Raw genomic sequence first — 26,550 nt, 5'->3', positions numbered from 1 at the left:
CAGGCTTCTGGGGTTTTATAGCTGCATCTGCTCTCCTAGTCTCTCTCCTCTCACTAGGAGAGCATGAAATGCCACACATTTGCTTTCTGCCTGCCAGAATAGTTTCACATTCCTGTTGCCGTGATGGACACTACCCTGTCTGGAACCATATAAACCCTCATTCTTATGTAGCTTTTGTCAATGTATCTCACCACAACAATAAAAAATAAAGTAATATAGCTATTAAGTATTCAGAGAGTAAGGAGCCCCCATTGTTATGTCACCAGCCACTTGTTACTGGCCAATAGTGAAACTCTCTAATAGGAAGGGAAAGGAAATGTTCACAATCACAGTATAGTCAGTCCCTAATTCGAGTGACTGAACTAAATTCACTTCATCAGTCTGATGTTGGATTAGGTTTATGTGAAGAGCTAATCATTATGTGAATATTTCATAGACTTGAAAATCCCCAAATATCCCAGCTTATTAACATCAGACAGCACATGTCTCTACAGGGCCAGTAGAGTGAATTTGAACTGACAGTCCTTAATCTTTAGCAGAAAGCAGCAGTTGTTCTGTAAATTTGCACTACTAAAATTAGAGGCCTATGAGATAGCTGTGAAAAAATGCTAATGTCAGAAGAAAGTTTAAAAAAAGTATAATGTTGCAAAACAAGAAATCAAAGTAGGACTGCCATGTAATTCACATTTTTAAGGGATTGTCAACAGAATCGAGGAATTTTGCATCCTGTCTTTTTAATTTTTTTTGGTCTCTATCACTAGAAATAACTTCACTAGTAGTGTTGGGTTTTTATTATTTTATGCATCAAAGGAATCATTTCTCAGGGACTGAGACTTTTAAACCTGCCGTGTTCCGTATGCTCACATCCTTCCCTCTTAAGTATATGTGCACACCTCATCTTTCCTCCAGGCTTTGACTTAAAAGTACCTGTCATCTGGAGTCTTTGATAGGCTGAACAAATGGCCAAATGCCCCATTTGTACTTACTTATAATGAGAGCTGAGTGCATATAGGGTTGTGAAATAAAGGCAAAAAAAAAAAAAAAAACCCAAAACAAAACAGAACACAACAAAAAAAAAAAAAAAAAAAACCATGGACTGGATGCTGGATGGAAGTTATTACAAAAAGACTTTAATAGTGACCATTAAATATTAATGCTAAAAGCTAAACTGTGTTGACTATTTACTCTGTACCCATGGTTTTATAAGCTATATCATTAATTAATTCAACAACAGCCTGAATAATATAGGATCATTTTTATGGATAAGGATGATCATTAAAATTAAATTGTCTTTCGAAGTTATATACCTCAAAGGACATTAAGAGGGTTGTGATAGTAATTAAGTGGTAGTGCTTACCTCATTCCTGAGAGTGTATGCGGGGTTTATGTTTCAGGATGGGGCTTACAGCTTGTCATTGCTATGAGACACGTGTGTTTGTTACTTTTTTTTTTCTTAAGGAAAATCAACCAGGATATACTATGCGAAGTGCAGGCAAACTATGATCCCTCAGCCAAATCTGATAGGAGTAGCTATGTTTATTATAGTGTTTCTGCAACTCAGTGACGCCATCCATCTTCATTTACCTGGTGCCTCGACTTCTGAGTAGAAAAAGTCATGAAACTTCAAGCTCTAAATGAGTTGGTCTTTCCCTAAAGCTTGTCCCTTTGAATATATATTTATAATACTACACATAAGCTAATATTCAGTAGAAGAGATCTCAATGCCTTTTAATAGTGCCTTCTGTTAGCACATTTCAAAATTTGCAACCATACTATGATATAAAATCCAAGATAAAGAGAAATTTTCACACACTCCAATATCTTATTTTGTTACTATAAAGATTATAATAATTTACAAATACTTGTTTTATATAAATTTTTATAAGGTCTTACTAAATGAAAAGAGCCACTTGGGTTCTGTGATATTGAATTCTATGGTTGAATTGATTTCATTGTTTTGAATTTATTTTTAACTGTTTGAAAAGTTGAAATTGTAATTTAATTACATTTCTCCCTGATATTTCTTCCCTTCAAACTTTCCCATATAACCTTCGCTACTCTCCTTCAAATTCATGACCTCTTTTCTCATTAATTGTTATTGCATCATGCATGTTTGTAAGTATGTACGTGTGTGTGTGTGTGTGTGTGTGTGTGTGTGTGTGTGTGTGTTCCTAAAAATAACCTACTGAGAACATATAATGTTAGTTGTATATGTGTTGTCAAGGCTGACTATTTGGATTTTTTTCACTTTCATGAAGTCTCTTATTATTGACTGCTTACAAGGAGGTTGAAAAATTTAAGAATTTCCATACTGTCTCAAGAAATCTGAAGACAAAACTATCAATTGTTTTAAGTTGGAAATTTTTTGTTAATGAGTTTAGTAAGTGTAATTAAGTACTTAAAGTCACTACTATCGTTAGAAGCACATATCAAACCAGGACATAAGTGTGCAACACTTTAGAAGTTGTACATCTTGTAATGTTTTCACTTGCCTGTTTTTTATTTCTTCTAGACTTGGATGATCCTGTAGTAACTGTTCATCAAAGTATAGGTGAAGCTAAAGAACAATTTTACTATGAGAGAACAGTGTTCCTCCGATGTGTGGCCAATTCCAACCCCCCTGTGCGCTACAGCTGGAGACGTGGCCAAGAGGTGTTGCTACAAGGATCAGACAAAGGAGTGGAGATTTACGAGCCCTTTTTTACCCAGGTAAGGGATTGTGAACAGTGTCCCTACCTCAGTTGACCATGGTAATTTCTTGACTCTGGCAACATTCAATATTATAGCCATTTGAAAGGACGTTTTCTCCAAATGTACTCTTTTATAAAACAATGTATTTTTGGTTGAAAAGTCAGAACACTTAGATATAAAAGACAACTTGTTTATATGTGAAAAATTTGAAATGCTGATTCCTAAAATAGTATTAAAGTCAGTGTACCCTGACAAATTTCTTTATCCATGTATTTACCCATTTCCTTTGAAAAAGCATGACTTCACACTTCATTGACAAGTTTGATGAAAACATTTTTAAAACAATAATTGTAATATTCCAACTTGCAATGATATATTTAATTATTATGCTATTCTTGTAATCACCATAATTAGATAGATATATAGATAGATAGATAGATCATAGATAGATGGATAGATAGATAGATGATAGATAGATGAATAGATAGATAGATAGATAGATAGATAGATAGATAGATAGATAGATAGATAGATAGATAGGCAAAAATACGTTTCCATAAACGTCACCTGATATGCCCATTTAGTGTTATTTTGTACGTATACATTTTCAGGGTTGACCACTTGATATTGGATCACCAGTTAGGGACTTTACCACTGTGGAGGATTAATTATCCCCATCCTAGTAGTCAGAAATTGCCTGTAGCTCTGGTCTAAGGCTAGGGCCAATGAGATTTTTTTCCATGTCTACAGTAGCATGCCTATTACTGTTGACTTTGGATTTTGTTTAAACAGCCATGTTTTTAAATCTTGGGAGTGGTTTCCTTTTAATTCTAGAAGATACATTTCGTAGCTGCCTTCTTGTTCTCCCCACCCCTCTTCCACAGTGTAACCTGAACCTTAGCTGTAAGGATTGAGATATAGATGTACTAACTAGACCTGGGGATCCATGTTCAAAGCATTTTGACTAGCGGTTGATTTCTGTTATGGTTTCCATCTACTGCAAAGTTAGTCTTCTTGGAAGTACATTTATTATGTATACATATTTACAATGAAGTTAGTAATTATAATGGCTTAGTTAAGTGGCATTAGTAAGTTCTGTAAGATAGATAACCTCACTATCTCACAGTAGTTGGCTCTTATTCAGATACCAGGCATGGGATCCTTCCTGGTAAGCATCCTAAAGTCTAACTAGCTATTGGTAACCTCCAAGTTATGAATGCCACTATTATACCTTTATGTATATCTGGATTTGCTGTTCACTGTTCTGGTGTATAGGCATCAAAGCTGTAAAGGAATAGAGGTTGCCTTTCTCACTTGGCGGATTGTATAGCATTCTCATATACTATGTAAGCCAGTCCTGAGAGTGGAAGCTCTCCCATTAGATTCAGATGGGTTCCTTGTAGCCTGTGTCCAAACTACATTGTGTCTCTATTAGTAGGGAGTTACATTACATTTCTGGGAGGAAACCATGGACAACAGCAATATCTACATTTTTTAGGATGTCTCATGAAATCATCTGAACAAAAACTACATAGGATGCTTCTCTTTTTCTCTTCTTTAGTACTGAGATTTTTCTTAGTCTATAGATCTTAGAGAGGGAGAATAATGTCACCTCTAAGTATCATAACTTCATTTGGATTATATACATATATATACATATGTACATATGATTTAGTCAAAATGTGTTCTTTTTTTTAAAAAAGATCTATTTATTTAATATATGTGAGTGCACTCCTGCCATCTTTAGGCACACCAGAATTGGGCATCAGATCCCATTACAGATGGTTATGAGATACCATGTGATTGCTGGGAATTGACAAGGACCTCTGGAAGAACAGTTGGTGCTTTTAACTGCTGAGCCATCTCTCCAGCCCCAAATGTGTTCTAAAAAACACTCATATAAAGAAATGCTACATCATGAGTTGGACTAAAGTCATGTAGTCTAATGGAAGTCCATGGTTTCTTTCTTGACTGGATAATATTTATCCTGCTTTAATACAGGCATCTCAAATGTAAATGGCTGCTGAGTGTAATGGGGCAAAAAACAGTATGTGACAGTACCTGGGAGAATAACTAAGAACTGACAGTCCTGCAGGGCTGGAATGTGCACACCCACTCTTGTGTCTCTATTTGCACTGTGGGCAACCATTTTGAAACTCTGCTTGAATCCAAAGAGTATGTAGAATTGAGTTTGTGGCCCATTGTGCTTTATATAATTTTACAAATGAAGAGTTACAGACTATTCTGTTTCTTCAAAATTGTGCTAACTGATGGAAATTACAATAGATTGAGACATTCAGGTTTAATTCTAACCTTCAAGCACAAGTTGATAATGCAGAAAAAAGTGATAAGGAGAACACTTTTACCTGAAAGTCTACTTAACAGCCACCAGTGGCCTCATTTATAGCTGGTAATTGCCAACATGGTCGAAAGTCCTTTAATTTTGCAGCCATCCTGTAATGGAAAGCAACAGAATCGATTAAACTTGTTTATTTGAGTATAAGAACTTTTGCCCCATAATTTACAAATAATCAACTTTTTTTATGCACTAGAAGGTTAAAAATATCACATACTCTAAACTAATTATACAGATCTTTGTGATGGAGCTAAGAACACCAATTATTCTTCCACCCAAAAATGTTGCTTTAGATTTAAAATTGATTATGTTTTAGTCTTAAAATATCATGTAAGGCTATATTTTCTTTGTGTGATGACTTTGTTGCTTCATATTCTATTGCTCCTTTAGTGATAATTTTATATACATATATGACAAGATTTACACATATGCATATATGCATATATATACACATATATTTATCTTGCATTATTTTCTTCCCACACTTTCCATTGTGTGCCAACAATACCTTATGAACAACAACTTTCAATGTTGACAATTCCTATATTGGAACATGTCTTTTTGAAGGGTACGGAAATATTCATTATAAAACATAAAAATATTCTTAAATTTTTGGCACTGTGGATTTTATAAATAGTTCTATAGATTAATTTATAAAAATGATTGCTCGCAGATTCTTAAATCAGTAAGACAAATTACCATGGCAAAGAAACGCAACACTCTCCCATTTTATGCCAGAAAGAAAACATTCACAATTGTTAAGGGTGTGTTTGACACCATTCCATTTCTCTGTGTGTATATCCTGCAATATCTATGCCTCTTAATGACAATACATGGTGGAATTCACCGCTTATAATTATAAGTGACTTTGCTTCTGAAGATGAACTTTTAAGCGCAGGACTATGGAAGTCACTTATAAGAGAGGTCTCAAGATAAAGGGAATCAAAGTTAAGGGCAAAAACTCTGCCTCTGTAATGACCATCTGGACACTTCATTTAAATTTTTTTTCTCACAGTTCTAGATACTAGAAAGTTCATTCTAGGTGCATTGAAACACAGCAAAAGGATAGAAAAATGCATACTTCATAACAAAGTCAATACTATGATTGATATACTTACTTCTAAAATAAAGGAGTTAATTTATTATGAGGCCATAAACATTGAGGTAAGGACCTAGGAAGTTCCCATTCCTAATGACTGTCACAGTGACCATTAAACCCAACCCACAGCTATTTTGGAGAATTTAGACAAACCACTGTGGATTTCTTTAGCTCTACAGTTTAGGATTCCTGTGGTTGAAACTTCAGAAAGGTAACTTTGATCTGCCATGTACAGGATATGGAAATAAATTTTCTAAAAGATGTAAAGGTTGGGGCAAGGCTCCAGTCTTCCTCCTAACATTGTTGATGTATATAGAAGTGGTTAAGGGAAAGAGGACTGTGGGATGAATTTAAAAGTTAAAATAAAGGAAAACAAAAACGTAATGGGAGCATGCAGAATACAAACATATGGCATCAAAATTAATAATCAAGCAAAGTGATTCCCTGATGATTTCTCATGCCTGAGATACACTAGACAGTAATTTGTTGATGTGGGAGAAAGTTCACTGTGAAAAAGGATGGGCATACTGGGAGAGCGTTAGGTAAGGATTCAGAGGTAAGGTCATATACCTCGTACACTTTTAATGTTCTGAAATTAAAGCTCTGGGAAAGATATTAGATTTTCACTATTAATGCTATTAAGTAATCTTATTTTTAATAAAAATAACTTCAAAGATAATGAGATGCCTCTATCTTTTGTGCCTGTGCATACAGGCTAATAACAACATCAATTTGAACTGAATATTTATTTCACAATCCTCTTGAGCAACGAAATAATTTTTGGAGTTTTTTTTAACTTATTATTTCCATAATGAAATTGGTATGTGTTTTTGAGGCTGAAATGAAACTTCTGCCACATAATAAGTTTAAAAGAAATAATTATTCTTTCACAACTTCATTCACTTAATGCTGAAAGGGAAAGGCACATATATATACATATATATATATTAAATTGAGGTATAAATTTATATAAATTGGAGGCTGTATGCTTTTTCCAGCAGCTCAGGTTAATAATATATATCGAAAATAAATATTTTAAAGGTCTAGTCTATTTTGAAAGAAACTAAATATATCATTCATAGTTATAGATTTATTCCTAGAAAATGTCAACATTGGAAAAGCCACAAGCTAATATATAATAATGTTTTCTATTTCATAAAACAGCTTCAAATGCATTATATTTATTGTCAAGTACAAGATACTTTTAAAACTAAATTATAAGATTTATGTGTGGTTGCAAAAATTGTGACTTTAAACTTCAGAAGTTGCATATTTATTTACTTGTCATTTTCCTATACTGTTTGCAAAATTGTTCATGACATCATCTTGTGTATTGTAATTACATCAACTAATTGAACATATTTACATCAATTATGTAATTAGTTACAATACAGCTAGTTAAGCTAAGTATATAATTAGATGATAATCAATCAAATTTCTTTTTCTTAAATTGTGGAATTCACATGCCAAAATAATTTTAAAATCACAGAATATTATATTTTTATACATGACGTCTGAAACTGTGCGTGCATGCAGGACAATGCACATTCATGGTTATATGCACACTCTCACACATATACACTCACACAAAAGCAAATAAATTTACTTTATAAACCATAAAATTGTTTTTATCCCTTAATGAATGTAATGCATTAAATGCATGAGGTACAAACATTTTAGAGTTCAGCCCGTAATTACCTTTATTCCTCCAACAAATTAGCATGATTTCACAGCACCTCTTCTCTTCACAACTGTATAGATTATCCTTGCATATTACCTTGAGGAATTATTTTTATGTGGCCTCTATAGTTTCACTCCGTTTGGAATCTTGATTTGCAGCTAGAGAAAGTAGTCATCATCTAAGTTCATTAGATCAGCCTGTCCATCACTGGGCAATTAAACCATAGAGAAATCAAATGTGAAAACACTTCACTGATCTGTAATGTGCCCATTGTGCTCCTATGTTCTGCATAAAAGCTAACTGAGATATAGATCTTCCCACCATAGTAATAACTAGGCCATCCTTCCTGATAGAGTCACAGTTCATAGTAGCAAGAATTTTCTAAGTCTTAAAATAGCACTTCAACCCAAATACTAGCTCACTCTATTGAGACAGGATCCTAAAAGGAAGGATCACTTGATCTGAAAATAAGGTAGATTGGAAATTTGGGGTCAAGAAGTCATGCACAAGCAAGTATATGAAGAAGTACAGCATCTTATATAGTTTTCAAATGGAGGTGCAATAAAATCACCAAAAAGCCATCACACAATGGGACAGTGACAGCAGAGAGATAATGAAGCAATGTTGGGCAAGGGAAAACCCAATCAAGTGATTCACAGACCAAGCACTTAGAAGCCTTGAGACTGATAACTCCAAGGTAATAAATCATAGAGAGGGGTCAGTGGATGTTTTTTAGGGTATAAAACAATGAGATGAAACAGAGACAACATGTGTTTACTTATTAAAGCAACATTAAATTATCCATATGATTTAGCATGGAGATAGAATGATCTGATTTCATATTTAAAAACAGAGTCCACAATCATGGTGGCACATACCTGTAGTGAATCTTTGATCATGAGAATTGCTTCAAGCAAGCTTAGTTTATATATCTAGACTTTCTCTCCTCTCTTGATACATTTGTAGGTTAGATAGATAGATAGATAGATAGATAGATAGATAGATAGATAGATAGATAGATAGATGGATAGATAGATGGATAGATAGACACACATACATATATACATACACACATACATATATGTACATACATAAATACATACATACACACATAGACAGATACATGGATGGATGGATGATGGATGGATAAATGCATGTTATATAATTGGCAATAGATAGATCTAAGAGATTCAAAACAATGAGCAGCTTTATAAGATGGTGGTCAATCAGTTAACTTGGTTGGTTTCTTATCTCACAAGATCAATGAAAACAAAACCTTGTATACCTTAAATACATATAATTGCTATTTCTTACTTATGCATCAGTAATTCAAAGTAAAATGTTGTTCATTTACCTCCATTCATCCTCTAAAACTGCTACATACATTTAAGAGTTTGTCAACTGAGTGTATGGTTAGAGGACTACAATTAGAAATAAATGAAGGATCATTTGCGATGGACATATCTAAGTGCCAACGAAAGAGCTAGTGGAAGGAGATTCTGTACCTATGATGCATACTTGAAGGGGTTCGCAACCTTAATGCTGTGACCCTTTAATACAGTTCCTCATGTTGTAGTGACCCCAGCCATAAAATTATCTTCATTGCCATTTTATAACTGGAATTTTGCTACTTTTATGAATCTCGATATTAATATCTGTATGTTCCAATGGTTTTTTGGGGGTTGCAACCCACAGATAGAGAACTGCTTCTTTAGAGGAATACTTGTCAAGTTCATTTGAAGATAGGTTAAGTTTCAATGTGAGTGAAGTATCAAATGCACATGCTGAAGCAAAATTTTGGACAGTGGGAGACAAGTATCTACCCAGAGCTGAAGGGGGCTCTGAAATGGACTGGGAGAAAACAGAGCTTTTGGTAGAAACTCGCAAGCACATCGTGCTAGCTATGGATCCTGGACAAAGTGAGGGAACAAAGCAGGACTAGGGACCCGGCTGACATTTACCTGTTTCCAGGAGTTTAAAAAAGAAAGACATAAGAAATTGTAAGCAGTAAACCTCTGAGGAAGGGAGCTAAGAGCTGGTAAGGTGGCAGATAAAGACATGTGCTGCAAAACCTGATCATCTGAGTTTGAGTCCCAAGCCTTTCATGGTAGAAGGAGAGAACCAGAAACTTATAAGTTCTTCTATGACCTGTATATACGCACAGCCACATATGTAACTGCCCATAAATTCACACACGCACATGCGCGCACATACGCACGCACACGCACACACACACACACACACACACACACATACACACACACACATACACACACACACACACATATTTAAAAATAACTTGAGTCTACTAATTCAAATGTAAAGGTCCCCCCCGCCCCAGATAGCTAAACACACTTTTCAAGACGTTTAATGTTGGATGCATGATAGCTCTGTCACAAGTGAACATGGTTAACTACATTATAAAACCATACTGATTCCCCTATAAGTTTGCACAGAATCTTCCTTCTTTAAAAATGCAATGCAAAGTCTGTCCTAAAACAAGGCAAAAAAAAAAAAAGCAATCTGCATGACTTATCAGAGAGGCTGATCAGGTTTTACATTTTTACAAAAGTGAAAATGTGACATTTATGTGAGGTGATACGAGACTTTTGTAGCTTAATTGTAGTGATTATTTCACAATATCAATCATGAAATAGAATTCTGCTTATTTAGCCTGAGGAAAATGTCATATATGTTAAGGGTTTAAAATTGGAATTTGCCATGAATGGAAGGGTTGTTAGCATGATGCCACGGTCACAGTTGTGGGTTTCCATGTCGTTTAAATACATCTGTGTCTGAATAAGAGCCTTGCTTTCCTTTCTGTGTCTGTTTCTAAGTCACATGGTCCTACAGTTCATACTTGTGTATTGGATGTACAATGATTTTTGAGAATTAACTGGTATTATTTCAGCAAAGAAAAAAAAGGGAAACACACTGACCTTCACAACTGAATATACGAAATAGGAAAAAGAATATTATGAAAGTACTCCCAGATAGGACACTGTTGAGAGCTATTTTGTCATGAAAAGTACAATCCTAAACACAGAAGCTACTTTGAGAGGGGGCAGGGAAGGTTTTACATGAGACAAAGGAATTCCAAGGACGCTGGCCTGGGTTGAGCAGGAGGATCCTTTCCAGCCCGGATGTGGGTTGTTGGTAGTCTTTCCACTTGTTCCGGTTTCATCCAATGCTTCTAGAGTGGGTGCCCCTCACTCAGCAGGAAGGTCTAGGGTAGGATGACCCCTTGTGAATTAGTACTGTCTGCAATGCTCCACATACACGTGGAAGAACTAACCCTGAGGTTCTGTGTTAAAACAGCAAGGGCAGTAACAATCAAGAAACATCGCAAAACTTATTCCCGTCAGCGTTCAGTCTATTATCTGCCATTGTTGCACTCTACCAAATATTTATGTATAATTTAGTATAATGGTCTATCATTAGATCTTCTCTAATTTGCTATAAAACCAGTGTTTCATGTGTTGGGTTGTCTTCAGAAGCCCGCTTTACAATAGTGTTTCCTGTTGAAGCGTGCATTAGACTGTGTGATTGTTAAATAACCTCTATGATTAAGTGTACTATTCAGAGCTTTGCCTAACGATTTGCATAACTACTGCCAGAAGTAGGCTTTCCTCCCTAGGAAGCAAGTTTGCAAAGAAAACATTATGAATTTTCATTGTTGTCTGTTAGTTTTTACCTCTAAGCAGATTTCAGTATTAGGCTTATGTGCAAAGTTTCTTTTTCACATTTAGGACACGTTCTTCTAATAATAATACGATTTAGTGCATTAAAATGCTATATGTTAGTTCATTCCTCCTGGTTAGCGGTGACCTGTGCTGATGACCTCTTCTCCAATTTCAGGGGGAAACAAAGATCTTAAAGCTAAAGAATCTCCGACCTCAGGACTATGCTAACTACAGCTGCATTGCTTCAGTGAGGAACGTGTGTAATATTCCAGACAAGATGGTGTCTTTTAGACTTTCCAATAAAACCGGTATGGAACTATACTATATTTTATATGTGTGTTTTCCACAACTAGTTTATAAAAAACTTTTACCCTTCTTACAGTCCAGTTGATGGCTACAGATGAAGGAATTCATCTTTTATCCAAGGAATGCTTGGCATATTTCTAAAGCTTTTAACAAAGCAATAAGGGGGAAAAAAAAACAACTGAAAGGGACTGTGTGAAATATAGAGAATTCTAGTGTCTTAAAATACTGTAGTCATAAATTTTTACAAATTACCCCATATATCATCTAAAGAGATTTTTTAGGACTATTGGATTTTTTTATATAAAAATTTATCATCTAATTTGCTGAAAATGTCTTTTGGTTGCAAAGCAAAGTAAGACTCTTTTACAATGCTATTTTTCAAATAAAAAAATGTAACGGGTAAATTCAAGGAGTTCTTACCAAGATGGTACTTTTGTACAAGAAAGAATTAATGTGTTGATATGTCTGAAACACTTAGACCTCACATTATTTCTTTCCCAGCAAAGAACTACTCAGCAAATTCCAACAGAGTATTTAGTGAAAATATTAGAGTTAAGATTTTATAAAAATATTTCCCAAAGTACATTTCTGCTTCTGTATTTGTTCCAAGAAGTTGCTAAAACTTTCAACGTCTCTTCTGTTATTTATTTGTTCAGTTATTCGTTTGCTTATTCTGCATTAATTTCTTGAGCTCCATCTCTTAGTCAGAATTTATATATGTAGGTATGTAGGCCAATGGCCTTACAAAAGGAAATATGGCATTAAGCATTTGAAGAAAGTCTGTAGAAGCAAATATAAAAAAAACATGTAAGGGAAAAGACAGCTTTATTAATGAGGATGTAAAACACCTGGTGGAATATATGCTTCAGACCAAAAATGAAATATAAAATCCTAATGGTTGTAAAACATATAAGTTAGTGACTTTGTGCTATTTTTTGAAGAAAGAATATAATATATTATTAACTGAAATATATTGTTCTTGTCATGAAATATACTATAAATTATTGTAACTTTGTATATATTTCATTTGAATTTAATTTTGAATTTCTAAAACCAGCACACAAGGTATTGCTGTTACTATGGTATTATTGAACAATGTATGTTTTAGGGATTCTCTTTTGCCTTAATCTAGTTTTTTATAATTTTAAAGGGTATTTGTTTATTTACATCTGTGTAGGAGAGAAATTGTATGTGTGTGACTGCGTTTGTGCATTTCACATACAAAGGCTGAGGACAGCTTTGCTGGGGTCTGTTCTCTTTTTCCAACTTGTTTAAGGATAGAGTCTCTCTTGTTTCTGCTGTTGTCCTGAAAATATTTCTTACTAATTCTCTGTATCTGCTTTTTGGTCTCATCATAATAGTCCTGGTGGCATGAGTGACAAGTGAGGATAAACCATATCCTCCATCAATAGTGTGTGTGCATTTGTATGTGTGTACGTGTATGCATGTTGTGTGTGTGTGTGTGTGTGTGTGTGTGTGTGTGTGTGTGCGCCCGCATGTGCATGTGCGTGTTAGAAGTCAGGTGATCTATGGAGAAAAAAAATAAAATGGAAGTGCTTCCTAGTAGAAAGGTAAAGATAGTCCACTCGAGTGAAAAAGAACAAGGTAGTAAGTATGCCATTTATGTTGGGTCTCACATTTCTTACATTTGAACAATTCTTAATTAATTCTTAAAGTGTTCTCAGCTTATTTTATCACTATAGCTACTGAGGCAGAAGCCAATTATGACCTCATTTCCATGTGTTTGTTTTTATATTGTCTTTTTTATGGTTTGACATATAGTAAATTGGTTCATATTGATTAAAATATATTCCTTTAGCTTAATCTGAGACTGAAGCAAGTCACTGAAAACAAAAACTGTCTAAAGACACAAACTTAAAAAAAAAACAAGCTTAGCATTTTATATGGTTGTGATCTATAGTTATTTTTCTTCTTTTATTTTTTTAATAAATTGAATATTTTATTTATTTACATTTCACATGTTATCCCATTTCCTATTTTCCCCTTCGGAAACCGTCTATCCCATTCCACTCCTATGAGAGTGCTCTCCCACACACTGACCCACTCCCTTTAACCTCCCTGTCCTGACATTCCCCTACACTGGGGCATTGAGACTTCAGAGGACCAAGGGCCTCTTCTCCCATTGATGGCCGACAAGCCTATCCTCTGCTACATAAGCCACTGAAGCCATGGGTCCCTCCATGTGTACTCTTTGACTGGTGGTTTAGTCCCTGGGAGCTCTGGGAGGTCTGGTTGGCTGATATGTTGTTCTTCCTCTAGGGTTGCAACCTCTTCAGCTCCTTCAGTCCTTCCTCTAACTCCTCCACTAGGGTCCCCACCTCTGTATTTGTCAGACTCTGGTGATCTATAGTTTTTACCATTGCATGTTCCATATGTTGGAGAAGACTGATTGACTCTCCAACCTGAGATCTATTTTAAACTGACCAGCAACCAGCACTTTTGATTTTTTGGAGCTAGTAAAAGGAAATTCTAGCCGAAAGCAGAGTGTTTTATTAGATATAAATAAAGACATCTTATTTCATTAGCAATATTAGAATAAAAACTGGCAGATTTCCTAAATCCTGTTAAAGCAGCTGGCTCCCTTTGTTGCTAGGATGACTTTCAATGAGAAGAGTCATAGCTACCTTTTTCTACAGAGGGTAGCATAGTTGTGCTACCTTACAAGTTTCAATGCTGTGTTCTATGCCATTGGTCCCCACATTAATATGTATGTTTGAGATGAAAACAAATGTTTTCCTCCTTTATACATCATGCATTGGTAAATAATCTTTTATTTGCTACTTATTACAAACCGAGTATTGAAACTGTGGAAGATAGTTGAGATTATGGTAGTTGTTAAAGTCTTCCAACAACTTCCATATCAGATACATCTTTGTGTAGCCTTTGATGCATTCAAACCAGGTGTGCTTTGTCATCTTTCCTATGTGGTTTTGCTCGGTGTTGGAAGTTCGTGCACTTCAGATAGATGAAAGCACAGGAGCTCCCAAAGCGCGTCAGGAGCTGTCCGTCATTAGGCATCAGGTCGGTAAAACAATAGATGCCTCTCAGCCCAGTTTATTATTCTTCTGACATGAAGGAAACGCAAAAATCTCAGGGACACAAGCAATGTGTTATCAGGTGTTCTGTTCGAAACTGTTGTGGTACAGGCCAATTATTAAACCTCTGTTGTGCAACACTTAATGGAAAATATGTACACTAGAGAAAGATAAAAAATATATATTTTGAACTTTGTAACAAGTTTGGTTAACGTTCTTTGTAACAAATATGTTTCTAAAAATTGAATTTTGGACATTATAGCTCCGGTAAAGGACAAGCAATAGATAAGTGTAATTTTACTTTAAACAAACTTGCAATCAAAATATCTGCAGTTATTTCAAGTTATTAAGTAGCATCAATCTGAAGGCCTGTTTACAAAATGCCCAAGACACATAGCAAACTAACATAGAAATACAATCATTGGTAATAGTTCTTCAAATTTTTAGAGCAAAGCCATTTCACCTTGACTAAATTGCTGGGTCTATTTTTATACCTACTGAAGCAGGATTTTGAAGTGAGACCTAGGAATATAGACATTGGAAAAAGTTTAAAAGATTTCTTTGGATAACAAGATAATGTGTTTGTATGCAGAATGTTTTAATAAAATCACTCCATTCTGTATATATGAGCTTTTGTTAAAGAAATCAAGGTACTAGTGCAGCATCCATTGATCCTCTGAAATGACACAGCCACCTACAGATTAAACAACAGGAGGTTGTCTTGGCTTTCCCAGAATGAATTAGCATTGCAGTTCAATTCTATATCTAACTAAGGAAAGTGTTCAATAATTTTGGACTCTTAATGATGACACTATTAAAATGTGTCTTGTCACAATACTATCACTGTATATTACATTACATTATATATTACATCAGCTAACCCTATTATACCCATTCAGAGTATTTTATATAAAAATGATAACATAACGTGTTTATTTCCTGTCACTCACAAGAACCACGTGACTTGTGACCTATTCCACACTTTGATGGTTGTTGTCTTGAAGAAAAATTACACTAGCCCTTTTCTGTTAAACTGCTGATGTAGTTTTATTTATCACAGCTGATTAAAATAAGTCCACTTAGAGGTGTAAATTTATAATCTCAATAAATATGTGTATTTTGAAATGATCATAATTATGGCAGCAAAGTATAAATTATTTAAAATATGTACCTACAACCTAAGGGTACATAGAAATTATGATAAATTTTTCATTTATTTTAATGTATTTCAAGTACTTATATGTTGATGCCTCATGATTTCAATGGCAAATAAGAATTAAGTAGTTGCCTATATTGGGATGGAAAAACATGTTTTGTGCCTGCCTATGGGGTGATGATGAGGGATATAAAGAAACAAGACAGGTGGGGCTAATTTTACTTAATTACATAGATCCCTTGATTCAGTCTACACAGCCTTGGCATTTATAAAAATTACCTAATTAAGATGCCTTCCTTAGCTGTGGATTACATCCAGAGAGTAATGCATTACAAAAGTGGTACTGTGTAAACACGGACTGAAGTCTCACACCTCCTCTGTATTTCTCCTCTGTTTCTTCTTCCTCGTTCTCCTCCCTCAGGTCCTTCTTCCTTGCACCTCCTTACCCACTTCTCTCCATCTCTGCCTCTCTGTCTTTCTCTCTCATATTCTTCAGTCTGTCCATCACTTTTCACAGAAGTAAAGGTTTTAAGGAAACCATCTCTTGTGTTTTGGATCTGCCATGATTTTAGTTAGTGTAAGTCACAGCTCATTCAAAATCAGCACCTGATCTTTTCATATAAAACTTTGTATGCTCTGCCCTTCTTGTGATGGTCTCCTATGTTCAGAGGAATGAAGTCTATGTTTTATAAGATATAAAATATTGTTTTAGTTGTTGCAATTTATTAGTCAAAGTTACGAAATAAAGTATATAAACACTTCTTTGTATGATATCCACATTATCAGAGGTGCCAATTTTAGTACGAGAGAAAGACGTATAGGGAAGTTTGCTCTTATACATAAACAGTAACCTTGACCACTTTCCTTAGCCAAGGTTATTTATTTCTTATTTTCTTTTCTAAGTTACTGAATTCACCTGGCCATTCCAGAATTTAAGTGATAATTGTTACTGACAAGAATCTAGGTATTTTATCTTATCAACCAGCATTTGTATTAGAAAGATTGGTTTTATGAGATATACCTAGAAGGGATGTGAGGGTATCCTGTTTCATCCTGATGGGCTGCATAAGCACAATGCCACACACTGGGAGGCACAAGCAACAGAAACATATATTTTTATGATTAGGGAGACTACAAATTGTAGGAACAAATTCCTTTCTTCACAGTTGTCTTCTGGTAAGAGCCGTCTTCCTGAGTTGCCATGATTTCGCCATTGTTGGGTAGTCACAGGCCTTTCCTCTGAGCTACATGAAATGAAAGGCTGGCACACCTTATTCATATAAAGATATTCATTCTTAGGCCAGCGCTACCCTTATTAAACATTAGTTACCATTTTTACTTCTATTAGTTCATTTCAAAATAGAAGTCTATTGTGATTTGTATAGTCGTATATGCTTTGTTTTTGGAAAACAGGATAAAAATATCTTTAAGGAAGAAAGCTAAATCCTAAGAAAGACAGCCACTATTTTACACTATCATGATCATTATGTTTTGGAAGAAGAATCAAGATGCTAATAGTGCTATTATATGAAAGTGAACTGTGCAGTTTTCTGGTTATAATTTTTTTTTTACATTTTAAAATTTAGCATATAAAATACTAGGGGGACTTTTGTGTTTTAACCTTTAAATATTAGAACATTTATGATATTACAAATGAGTATTTGATGTTACCTGGAACAACAGGGTTTACCAGTACAGATGCCAATATTTAATGGTACCTGTTGTTAGACTGTTGTTGATAATAAGATGTTTTCCTAATCACACATCGTGTTTTATACCTGCGATTTCAATGTTCAAGATGCTGAGGCAGGAGGATTATGAAGAGTTTGAATCCAATCTGAACTGTGTAATGAGTACTAAGCCATTCAAGGGTAAAATATAGGACCTGTCTCTCTCAACAGGGCCCCTATAGGGTGGAGTATCTTTCAGAGAGCTTTTAGTAAGTGTTTTGATTCAGAAATTTAGGATGCAAATTCTAGTTTTGTAAGCTTAAGGACCTTTATTAACTACTGTTTCTTTTTTCTTTTTTTAATTAACTACTGTATTTATTTACATTTCAAATGGTATCCCTCCTCCCCCCTCCATTAGCACCCCACCCCATTTCCATTCCCCTTCCCCTCTAAGTGGTGCTTCCTCACCCACTCACTCCCACCTCACCTCTAGCATCCCTCTTTTATGGGGCAAAAAGTCTCTACAGGACCAAGCATGTCCTCTCCTACTGAGGCCAGACAAGCAGTCCCTCTTCCACATATATAGTGGGGCGTACATACCAGTCCAATGTATACTCTCTGGTTGATGGCTTAGTACACGGGAGCTCTAAGGGATCCAGTTAGTTGAATTGGTCTTCTTTCTATAGGGTGGCAATCCCCTTCAGCTCCTTCAGTCCTTCCCCTAACGCTTCCATAGGGGTCCCGAGCTCAGACCAATGGCTGGCTGTGAGTGTCTACATCTGTCTCGGTTGGTGCTGGTTTGGCTACTGTTTCTTAACTTCTTAAAATTAAGGATAACAAAAGCAAAATTATTCACAGTTTGCTTTTTTAGGTAATAAATTCTAGATATATAAACCATAAAAGTATTTGATACAGTAATCTAAATAGTAGAAGAGAATATGCTTGCAATCACCAATCAAGCTAAGATGGTGAAGAAAATCTCCAAATTTGCTGGATGGTTCTTTCGTTCACTAATGACTAGTCTGAAAGAAGATCATATCAACATGCTTTATGCTCATGATCAATGAGCTGCTCTCTTACAGGTGAATACTATTACCCACAGGAATTATACCAATTAATGCTTGTGATGGGTATAATTTTTCTGACCTGTTCTTGACTGAAAATTTTAATATAAAAAGTTATGTTTGTGCATCCAACAGAAAACAAACTCAAAGCAATCATTGAAAGTTCTTTGTCTCACAATTCTGTATCAGACTTTTTAAACTTTTTATATTATTATAAATTATTATTATTATTTGTTTTCTCCCTCTCTTTTTTACTCTACAGGTCCTTTACATATATATTATGGCTTTCAGTTTAGTATTTTTATGTGATTCTTTAGGGTGCAATGACTGCATTTCTGCCTATCTGTTTCTTGTGCCTTTTCTTGGCCATTTTTCTTCTGTTTGTTTTTGTCCTATGCTGATGTGCTCGGTTTTATTTTGTCTTATATATTTTATTCTATTATTATTCCTTGGAAGCCTGTTGGTGTTCTAATGAGAAATAAAAAGTGGGAGGGGAAGTAGGAACAGACTAGGAGAAGTAGCAGGAAGGGAAACATAATTAGAATATATTACGTGAGAAAAAATTATTTTTAATAAAAGACAAAAAAAGAACGTCAAACAAATAGAGGTAACACACAAGATTGTCTTTCTAAATGCCTTCTCGTTTCCTAAGGTAATCAAACCAGAATGTACCCCAGTCTCACTAATGCAACTTCAGATGTAGGAAAACATAGATGATGGCTTCGCCATCAATTGGGGAGAAAATGTAATGGTCATTACAAGGTTTCAATTTTACTCTTCCTGTTCGTTTCCACAGCAACAAGATGACCCAGATTTTGCAAAATTCTATTGCCATAGTAACAGAAAGTTTGCAAGTTGCTGGGTTCTTCCTCTACCTGTGTATTTTATTGTCCTCCCAATAAATTTTTTACATCCCTGGTATTCACATTTATTTTGAGACTGTAAATTCTTATATAAAACATACCCTATCCAAACTAGTAACTTTCACAGAAGAAACAATAATTAAAAAAGTAATAAATGGGAAAAATACAAGGGCAAAATAACTTTATTGGTGAAATGAAAAGCCATAATACTATATGTACAGAAATGGAAGCAATCGATCAGAATGTTCTTTCAAAATCAAATGGATATTTTGGAATATCATCAAATAATTTGTTTGGTTAAAGACCTTTAAAATGGTCACTTATATGTTTCTCAAGGTAACAAAATTTAACTTAATATGCCACTTAAATTTAATTATAATAAAACATTTGCTTATGGGGCGGGTAGGGGTGGGAGTGGCAAAAGGTGCTTGAGTTCCACAGTGCACATGTAGCAACCAGAGGATAACTTTCAGGAGTTGGTTCTCTTCTCCCACAACTTGGGACCCAGGTATAGAACTCTGTGAGGCTTGGAAGCAAGGTCCTTTAAATGCTATCCATTCAGCCAGCCATGAGAGCATTATAATAGAAAGCCTTAGAGGAACTTAATACCACCCTGCTTCATAATTACAGCCCTGAGTTGGCAAAGGTAAATTGAGCACTAGGTTTTAATTTTCTTAATCCCAAGAATATAATTTTTATTTTAAAACTGAGATTTGTGAACATGGTACAGTTCTTTGCACATTTTTTATTATAAACATTTGTTGTATTGCAATTAGAATTAATTACAATGTCCATCATTAAGGGTTACAAACACAAAAAGTAAAGAACTTTAAAATAGGAAATAGAGTAAAGAGTGTATACCAGAAAACAGAGACTCAGGGAATAGGTGAAATAATGAAGTTTGTTGAAGTTTAAAATTAGGAAAATCATTAAAAAAATTCCATAGTTATTAAATTTGGTAAACAATTTTGTTTTGTTTAGTTGGATATTTTCTTTATTTATATTTCAAATGTTAGTCCCTTTCCCAGTTTCCCCTCCAGTGCCTGAGGAACCTCTTAGGCATCCTATTGCCTGCCTGTCTTGACTAAAGCCACATGTGAGGCTGCAGCTCCTGAGACACAGTTACTAACTCCTTTCAGCCCTCATGTCAATCAAGGCAGTCCAGACTTTTCGGCTGGTCTGTTTCAGTCCACAGAATGTTTTCATAGATGGGGGTGGGGATAGAGAAAAGAAAAGGAACTAGAGGAGAATAGGAAAGGAATGGGGAAAAAAGAGAGAGGAGATGGGGCCATGACAACTTGTGAAATTGTTTTTCTAAAAATGCTCTGATGGTGATATGTGTACACCCAAACCTTTAATGGTGTATGCCCTGTGCAATAAGTACACACTGCACATGCAAATCTTTAAACTATTTGTAAACATTTATTTGTTGCTTATGATGTGGTTATCAATCTGAGGCTTTATTCAGCTTAAGAGTTTCACTTTAAAGATAGTGGGAAACATCAATTGAAATTATGTAAAATAAAAATAAAAACAGTGCATGTATGTTCCTCATAGCACCATGTTTTTGTTTTTTGTCTTTTCCAAATGGTGCTACTTCTCTAAGGAAAGTAAATATTATAAACTCACTTGTTATAAAATACAAACAAAGATAAAAATATATTGAAGCTTGTGAATCCCTGTACCCTTGATTTTTTTATTTTCATTTTTCAAGAATCAACAAAGAGAATGAACACCACTTGTCAAGTTCTTTGACACCCACTCCACCTCACATAATCAGCTACAGTATACAAGAATGATAATTTGCATGTTAGCACACAGGTCAACACTGTTGAATCTGCAATGGTGTTTTTTCATCTAATACAAAGTTCCCAGATACAGTCCCAATGAACCCCTTATACTGTAAGATTGCTCTCACTAAGGACTGTGTGAAAACCAGAGGTTGTCAGAGTTTTGTTTTTTCAGTAGAAAATAAGTCCCAGTTTTATTATCCTCTTTCTATATCTCAAATTACATGAGGTTTCTTTCTTTCTTTCTTTCTTTTTGTTCGTTTGTTTGTTTTTCTGGCTATTGGGAAAGTGAATGCTTCTAGGCAAAATTAGAAATTTTCTGAAATGCTGGGATATCTATTTTTAAACAAGCAGTTGATTTAAAACTTAACTGGCAACTTCTAGTCTCCTGAGGCGTTTGGATTCTGTAACTTACTGACTCGATTAAACAAACCTTAGCTGTTGCATAGAGCTGGTCCTATTGCCTGTTCTCTTGATGTCTAGCAGTCTGAAAGTCCCAGATGTTTTAAAGCCTTGTAGTTCTGAGAAAACCAGAACAATATAGGCTCTGAGTGATGTAATCTACCACCCAGATATCTCCGGGTGCTGCATCCTGTTATGTTGTTTTCTTTCTTCCTTTTGGTGTTTTTGTTGTTTATTTTTGTTTGTCCTTGTCTTGGTTTTTCTGGTCATGATATTGTCTCACTGTGTAATTCTGACTGGTCTAAAGCCTTCAATTCACTATGTAGACATTAATAACAGTCACTCACATTCGTCATAGTACCCCAATTTATGCCTCTTCAGTGCTGGGACTGCAGCTGTGCACCACCACCAATTGTCAATGATGGCTCACATAAAGGCTTAATCAGCTCTACATGAGAAAGCATTTGTTTGAAAGAGCTGTTGTGCATTCTGTCTATTCCCTATAATGTGGTGATTTTTATCAATTCCTTCAAATCCATGGATTTGTTTTGCTGCTAAACCATATTGATAGGGTGATTGGTGGGAAATTCGATGAAAAGAAAACATTTACAATAATATTTTACTTCTACTTATCAAGGTAATAACAGCAGTAACAAATTTAGAAGAAATGTGTCAGGACATAGGTGAAGAACAGCCCAGTGACCCGTCAGCCTTAAGATCTTTGCATACAAAGTCAAAGCTTACAGAGTTTGAGAATATTTCTACCTGATTGTTTGTCCTATTATATAAGAGATTTATAATATAATTCAGGAGAAAAGGGGTCAACAAATCACTTTTTAATTAAATCCAAAATCACCACATCAATACATTGGAAATCAACTTTAGATTAATATATGTATGTTTATGTTTATGTATGTATGTGTATGCATATCTGTGTATATATGTATGTATAAATGTATGTATTAAGACAAAATTTTCTGTACTTAAAACAATGGTAAATATTTTCTCTGCATAGATATTTCAGCAGCTCATTTTTCTAATAAGAATAAGAAATGTACTTTAACTAAAATTGGTATCAAATATGATGTATCTAGAATGTGAAAGCTTTATTTCTGGAAACGTTGGGAAACCAAACACTGACAGAATATTATGTACATGCATTTCTGTGTAGACAGGAAGTAAATTAAGAAGTGATTTAGTGTTTTATCTTTCATTAGAAAATAGTATTGAGATGGTTTTATTGCTCTTAATTTACCTTAAGAAATATTCCATTTTGTGCATCTTAAATATTTTCTATACTGTGTATTTGAAAACTAAGCATCTTCCTTATCACATAGCAGAACTGTCCTAAAACACAGAACATATGTAAATATTCTATCTGAAGCCCCAAGATAAGAAATAGAGCTACTTAAGTGTTGGAATAGTCTCATTTGAACTAGATCCGTAATGCCAGAACTAGGCAGCATTTAGTGTTCACAGGAAGTCAACGTGATGCTTCAGTATCATGGAGTACAGGGTTCAAAGTTTCAAGATCCCACCTTCTTCAGTGAAAAGCACAACTTTGTGCCATTATTATTATTATTATTATTATTATTATTATTATTATTATTATTATAACTTGATCAAGGAAGAAATAAAGAACAAAATTAAAGTCTTTTTAGAATTTAATGAAAATGAATTCACAACATATCCAAAATTATGGGACACAATGAAAGCAGTGATAAGAGAAAAACTCATAGCTCTGAGGTCCTCCAAAAAAGAACTAGAGAGAACATACACTAGCAGCTTGACATCACACCTAAAAGCTCTAGAAAAAAAGAAGCAAATACACACAAAAGGAATAGAAGGCAGGAAATAATCAAACTCAAAAGGAACTATACAAAGAATGAACAAAATCAGGAGCTGGTTCTTTGAAAAAATCAACAAGGTAGATAAACCCTTAACCAGACTAACCAGAGGGCACAATCAAATCTGTTGTCCAAATTAACAGAATCAGAAATGAAAAGGAAGACATAACAACAGAATCTGAAGAAATTTAAAAATTATCAGATTTTACTACAAAAGTCTATATTCAACAAAACTGGAAAATCTAAATGAAATGGATAACTTTCTAGACAGATACCACATGCCAGAGTTAAATCAGGATCAGAAAACCATCTAAACAGTCCCATAACTCCTAAAGAAATAGAAGCAGTTATTAAAAGTTTCCCAACCAAACAAAACCCAAGGAGCAGATGGGTTTAGTGCAGAATTCTATCAGAACTTCATAGAAGACCTCAAACCAATACTGTCCAAATTATTCCACAAAATAGAAACAGACAGAACACTATTCAATTCCTTCTATGAAGCCACAATTATTCTTATACCTAAACCAACAAAGACCCAACAACGAAAGAGAACTTCAAATGGGACCTCATAAAACTGCAAAGCTTTTGTAAAGCAAACAACACTGTCATTAGGACAAAACAGCAACCAACAGATTGGGAAAAGATCTTCACCAATCCTACACCTGATAGAGGGCTAATATCCAAAATATAAAAAGAACTCAAGAAGTTAGACTACAGAGAGCCAAATAACCCTATTAAAAAATGGGGTACAGAGCTAAACAAAATATTCTCAGCTGAAGATTATCGAATGGCCAAAAACACCTACAGAAATGTTCAACATTCTTAGTTATCAGGGAAATGCAAATCAAAACAACCCTGAGATTCCACCTCACACCATTCAGAATGGATAAGATAAAAGAAAAAAAACTCAGGTGACAGCAGATGCTAGAGAGGAGGTGGAGAAAGAGGAATACTCCTCCAATTGTTGGTGGGATTGCAAACTGGTACAACCACTCTGGAAATGAGTCTGGAGGTTCCTCAGAAAATTGGACATTACACTACCTGAGGACCCAGCTATACATCTCTTGGACATATACCCAAAAGATGCCCCAACATATAACAAAGACACGTGCTCCACTATGTTCATAATGGCCTTATTTATAATAGCCAGAAGCTGGAAAGAACCCAGATGACCTTCAACAGAGGAATGGATTAAAAAAATGTGGTACATCTACACAGTGGAGTATTACTCAGCTATCAAACACAAAGACTTATGAAATTCATAAGCAAATGGAGTGAACCCGAAAATATCACCCTGAGTGAGCCTACTCAAGCACAGAAAAGCACACTTGGTATGCACTCATTGATAAGTAGATATTAACCAAAATGCTTGAATTATCCAAGATGCAATCCCCAGACTACAGGAAGCTCAAGAAGGATGACCAAAATGTGAATGCTCCCACTCCTTCTTCAAAGGAGGGGGGGAGATATCCATAGAAGGGGATATGGAAGCAAAGTTTAGAGCAGTGACTCAAGGAATAGCTATTCAGAGCCAAATGTGGCCCATATATATACAGCCAACGAAACTAGATGAGATTGATGAAGCTAAAAAGTGCATGCTGAAAGGGACCAGATATAGATCTCTACTGAGAGACACATCCAGAGCATGTCCAATACAGAGGTCAGTGCTAACAGCAAACCACCGAAATAAGAACAGGACCCCCTTGGAGGGAATCAGAGAAAGGACTGGAAGAGCTTGAAGGGGCTCGAGACCCCATATGAACAACAATGCCAACCAACCAGAGCTTCCAGGGACTAAACCACTACCAAAAGTCTATACATGGAGTAACTCAAGTTTCCAACTGCATATGTAACATAGAGTAGCCTTGTTGGGGCACCAAGGGAAGGAGAAGACCCTGGTCCTGCCAAGGTTGGGCCCCCAGTGCAGGGGAATGGGTGGCAATAAGGGGGATGTATAGAGGGAATACCCATATGGGGGAGGGGGAGGGGAGGGAATAGGGGCTTATGGACAGGAAAGAGGGAAGGGGAATAACATTTGAAATGTAAGTAAAGAAATACATCTAATAAAAAATTTAAAGAAAAGAACTTAAGACAAATTTCCCTTATGAATATCGACGCTAAAATTCTCACAAACTGAATCGAAGAATACATCAAAACAATCATCCATCACAGTTAAGTAAGTGTCATCCCAGGGATGCAGGGATGGTCCATTATGTGGAAATCCATCAACATAAACCACTATGTAAATAAACTCAAAATAAAAAATCAATATGATCATCCCATGAGATGCTGAGAAAGCATTTGACAAAATTCAACACCCCTTCATGTTAAAAGTCTTGGAAAGATCAAGAATTCAAGGCCCATACCTAAACATAGTAAAAGAAATGTACAGCAAACCAGTAGCCAACATCAAACTAAAAAGAGAGAAACTTGAAGCAATCCCACTAAATCGGGGACAAGACAAGGCTGCCCACTCTCTCCCTACTTATTCAATATAGTACTTGAAGTCCTAGCCAGAGCAATCAGACTTTGTGTCTTTGTAATCCAATCCGCTGGAATGACTTAATCTACATATAACACTTGATATTACAGCCTTTTCTTTGGCTCTTTTTCTCTTTTCTTTTTCTTTTCCTTTTTAAATAACACTTGTAAATCTGTTTCACTTAATTTGTGAGACAAAAAAATAAAGATAAAATGTACTCTTACATTTTATGTGTACACACACACACACACACACAATATTGATGATTATCTATAGGTACACTGATGTACTGCATATTTTAAGAAGTTATTCATTTTGCTTGGTTAATACTCTAACAGCCATGATTAGTAGTGCTTACATTCATTCTCCCTCAAACCCTGGCAAACACTGTTCCACACTATGAG

General features: G+C 35.1%; 1 protein-coding gene across 3 annotated transcripts in view; it reads left to right on the top strand.

Annotated features, from left to right (window-relative positions):
* Mdga2 (MAM domain containing glycosylphosphatidylinositol anchor 2) overlaps nucleotides 1-26,550 on the top strand; it is an 862,524-nt gene that overhangs the window by 537,895 nt on the left and 298,079 nt on the right. For all 3 annotated transcript variants that reach the window (XR_015621898.1, NM_199269.2, NM_001444001.1), the window contains 2 exon segments: nucleotides 2,513-2,709; nucleotides 11,686-11,818. Coding sequence is in view for 2 of the 3 variants with exons in the window: in NM_199269.2 (NP_954890.1) it covers nucleotides 2,513-2,709; nucleotides 11,686-11,818 (330 nt within the window). In the remaining variant the exon portion in view is untranslated.

The sequence above is a fragment of the Rattus norvegicus genome, chromosome 6 (assembly GCF_021556685.1).
Source record: "Rattus norvegicus strain SHRSP/BbbUtx chromosome 6, alternate assembly SHRSP_T2T, whole genome shotgun sequence".
NCBI lineage: Eukaryota > Metazoa > Chordata > Mammalia > Rodentia > Muridae > Rattus > Rattus norvegicus.
Note: the sequence above shows the minus strand (reverse complement) of the source record. Positions and strands in the feature narration are given on the sequence as shown.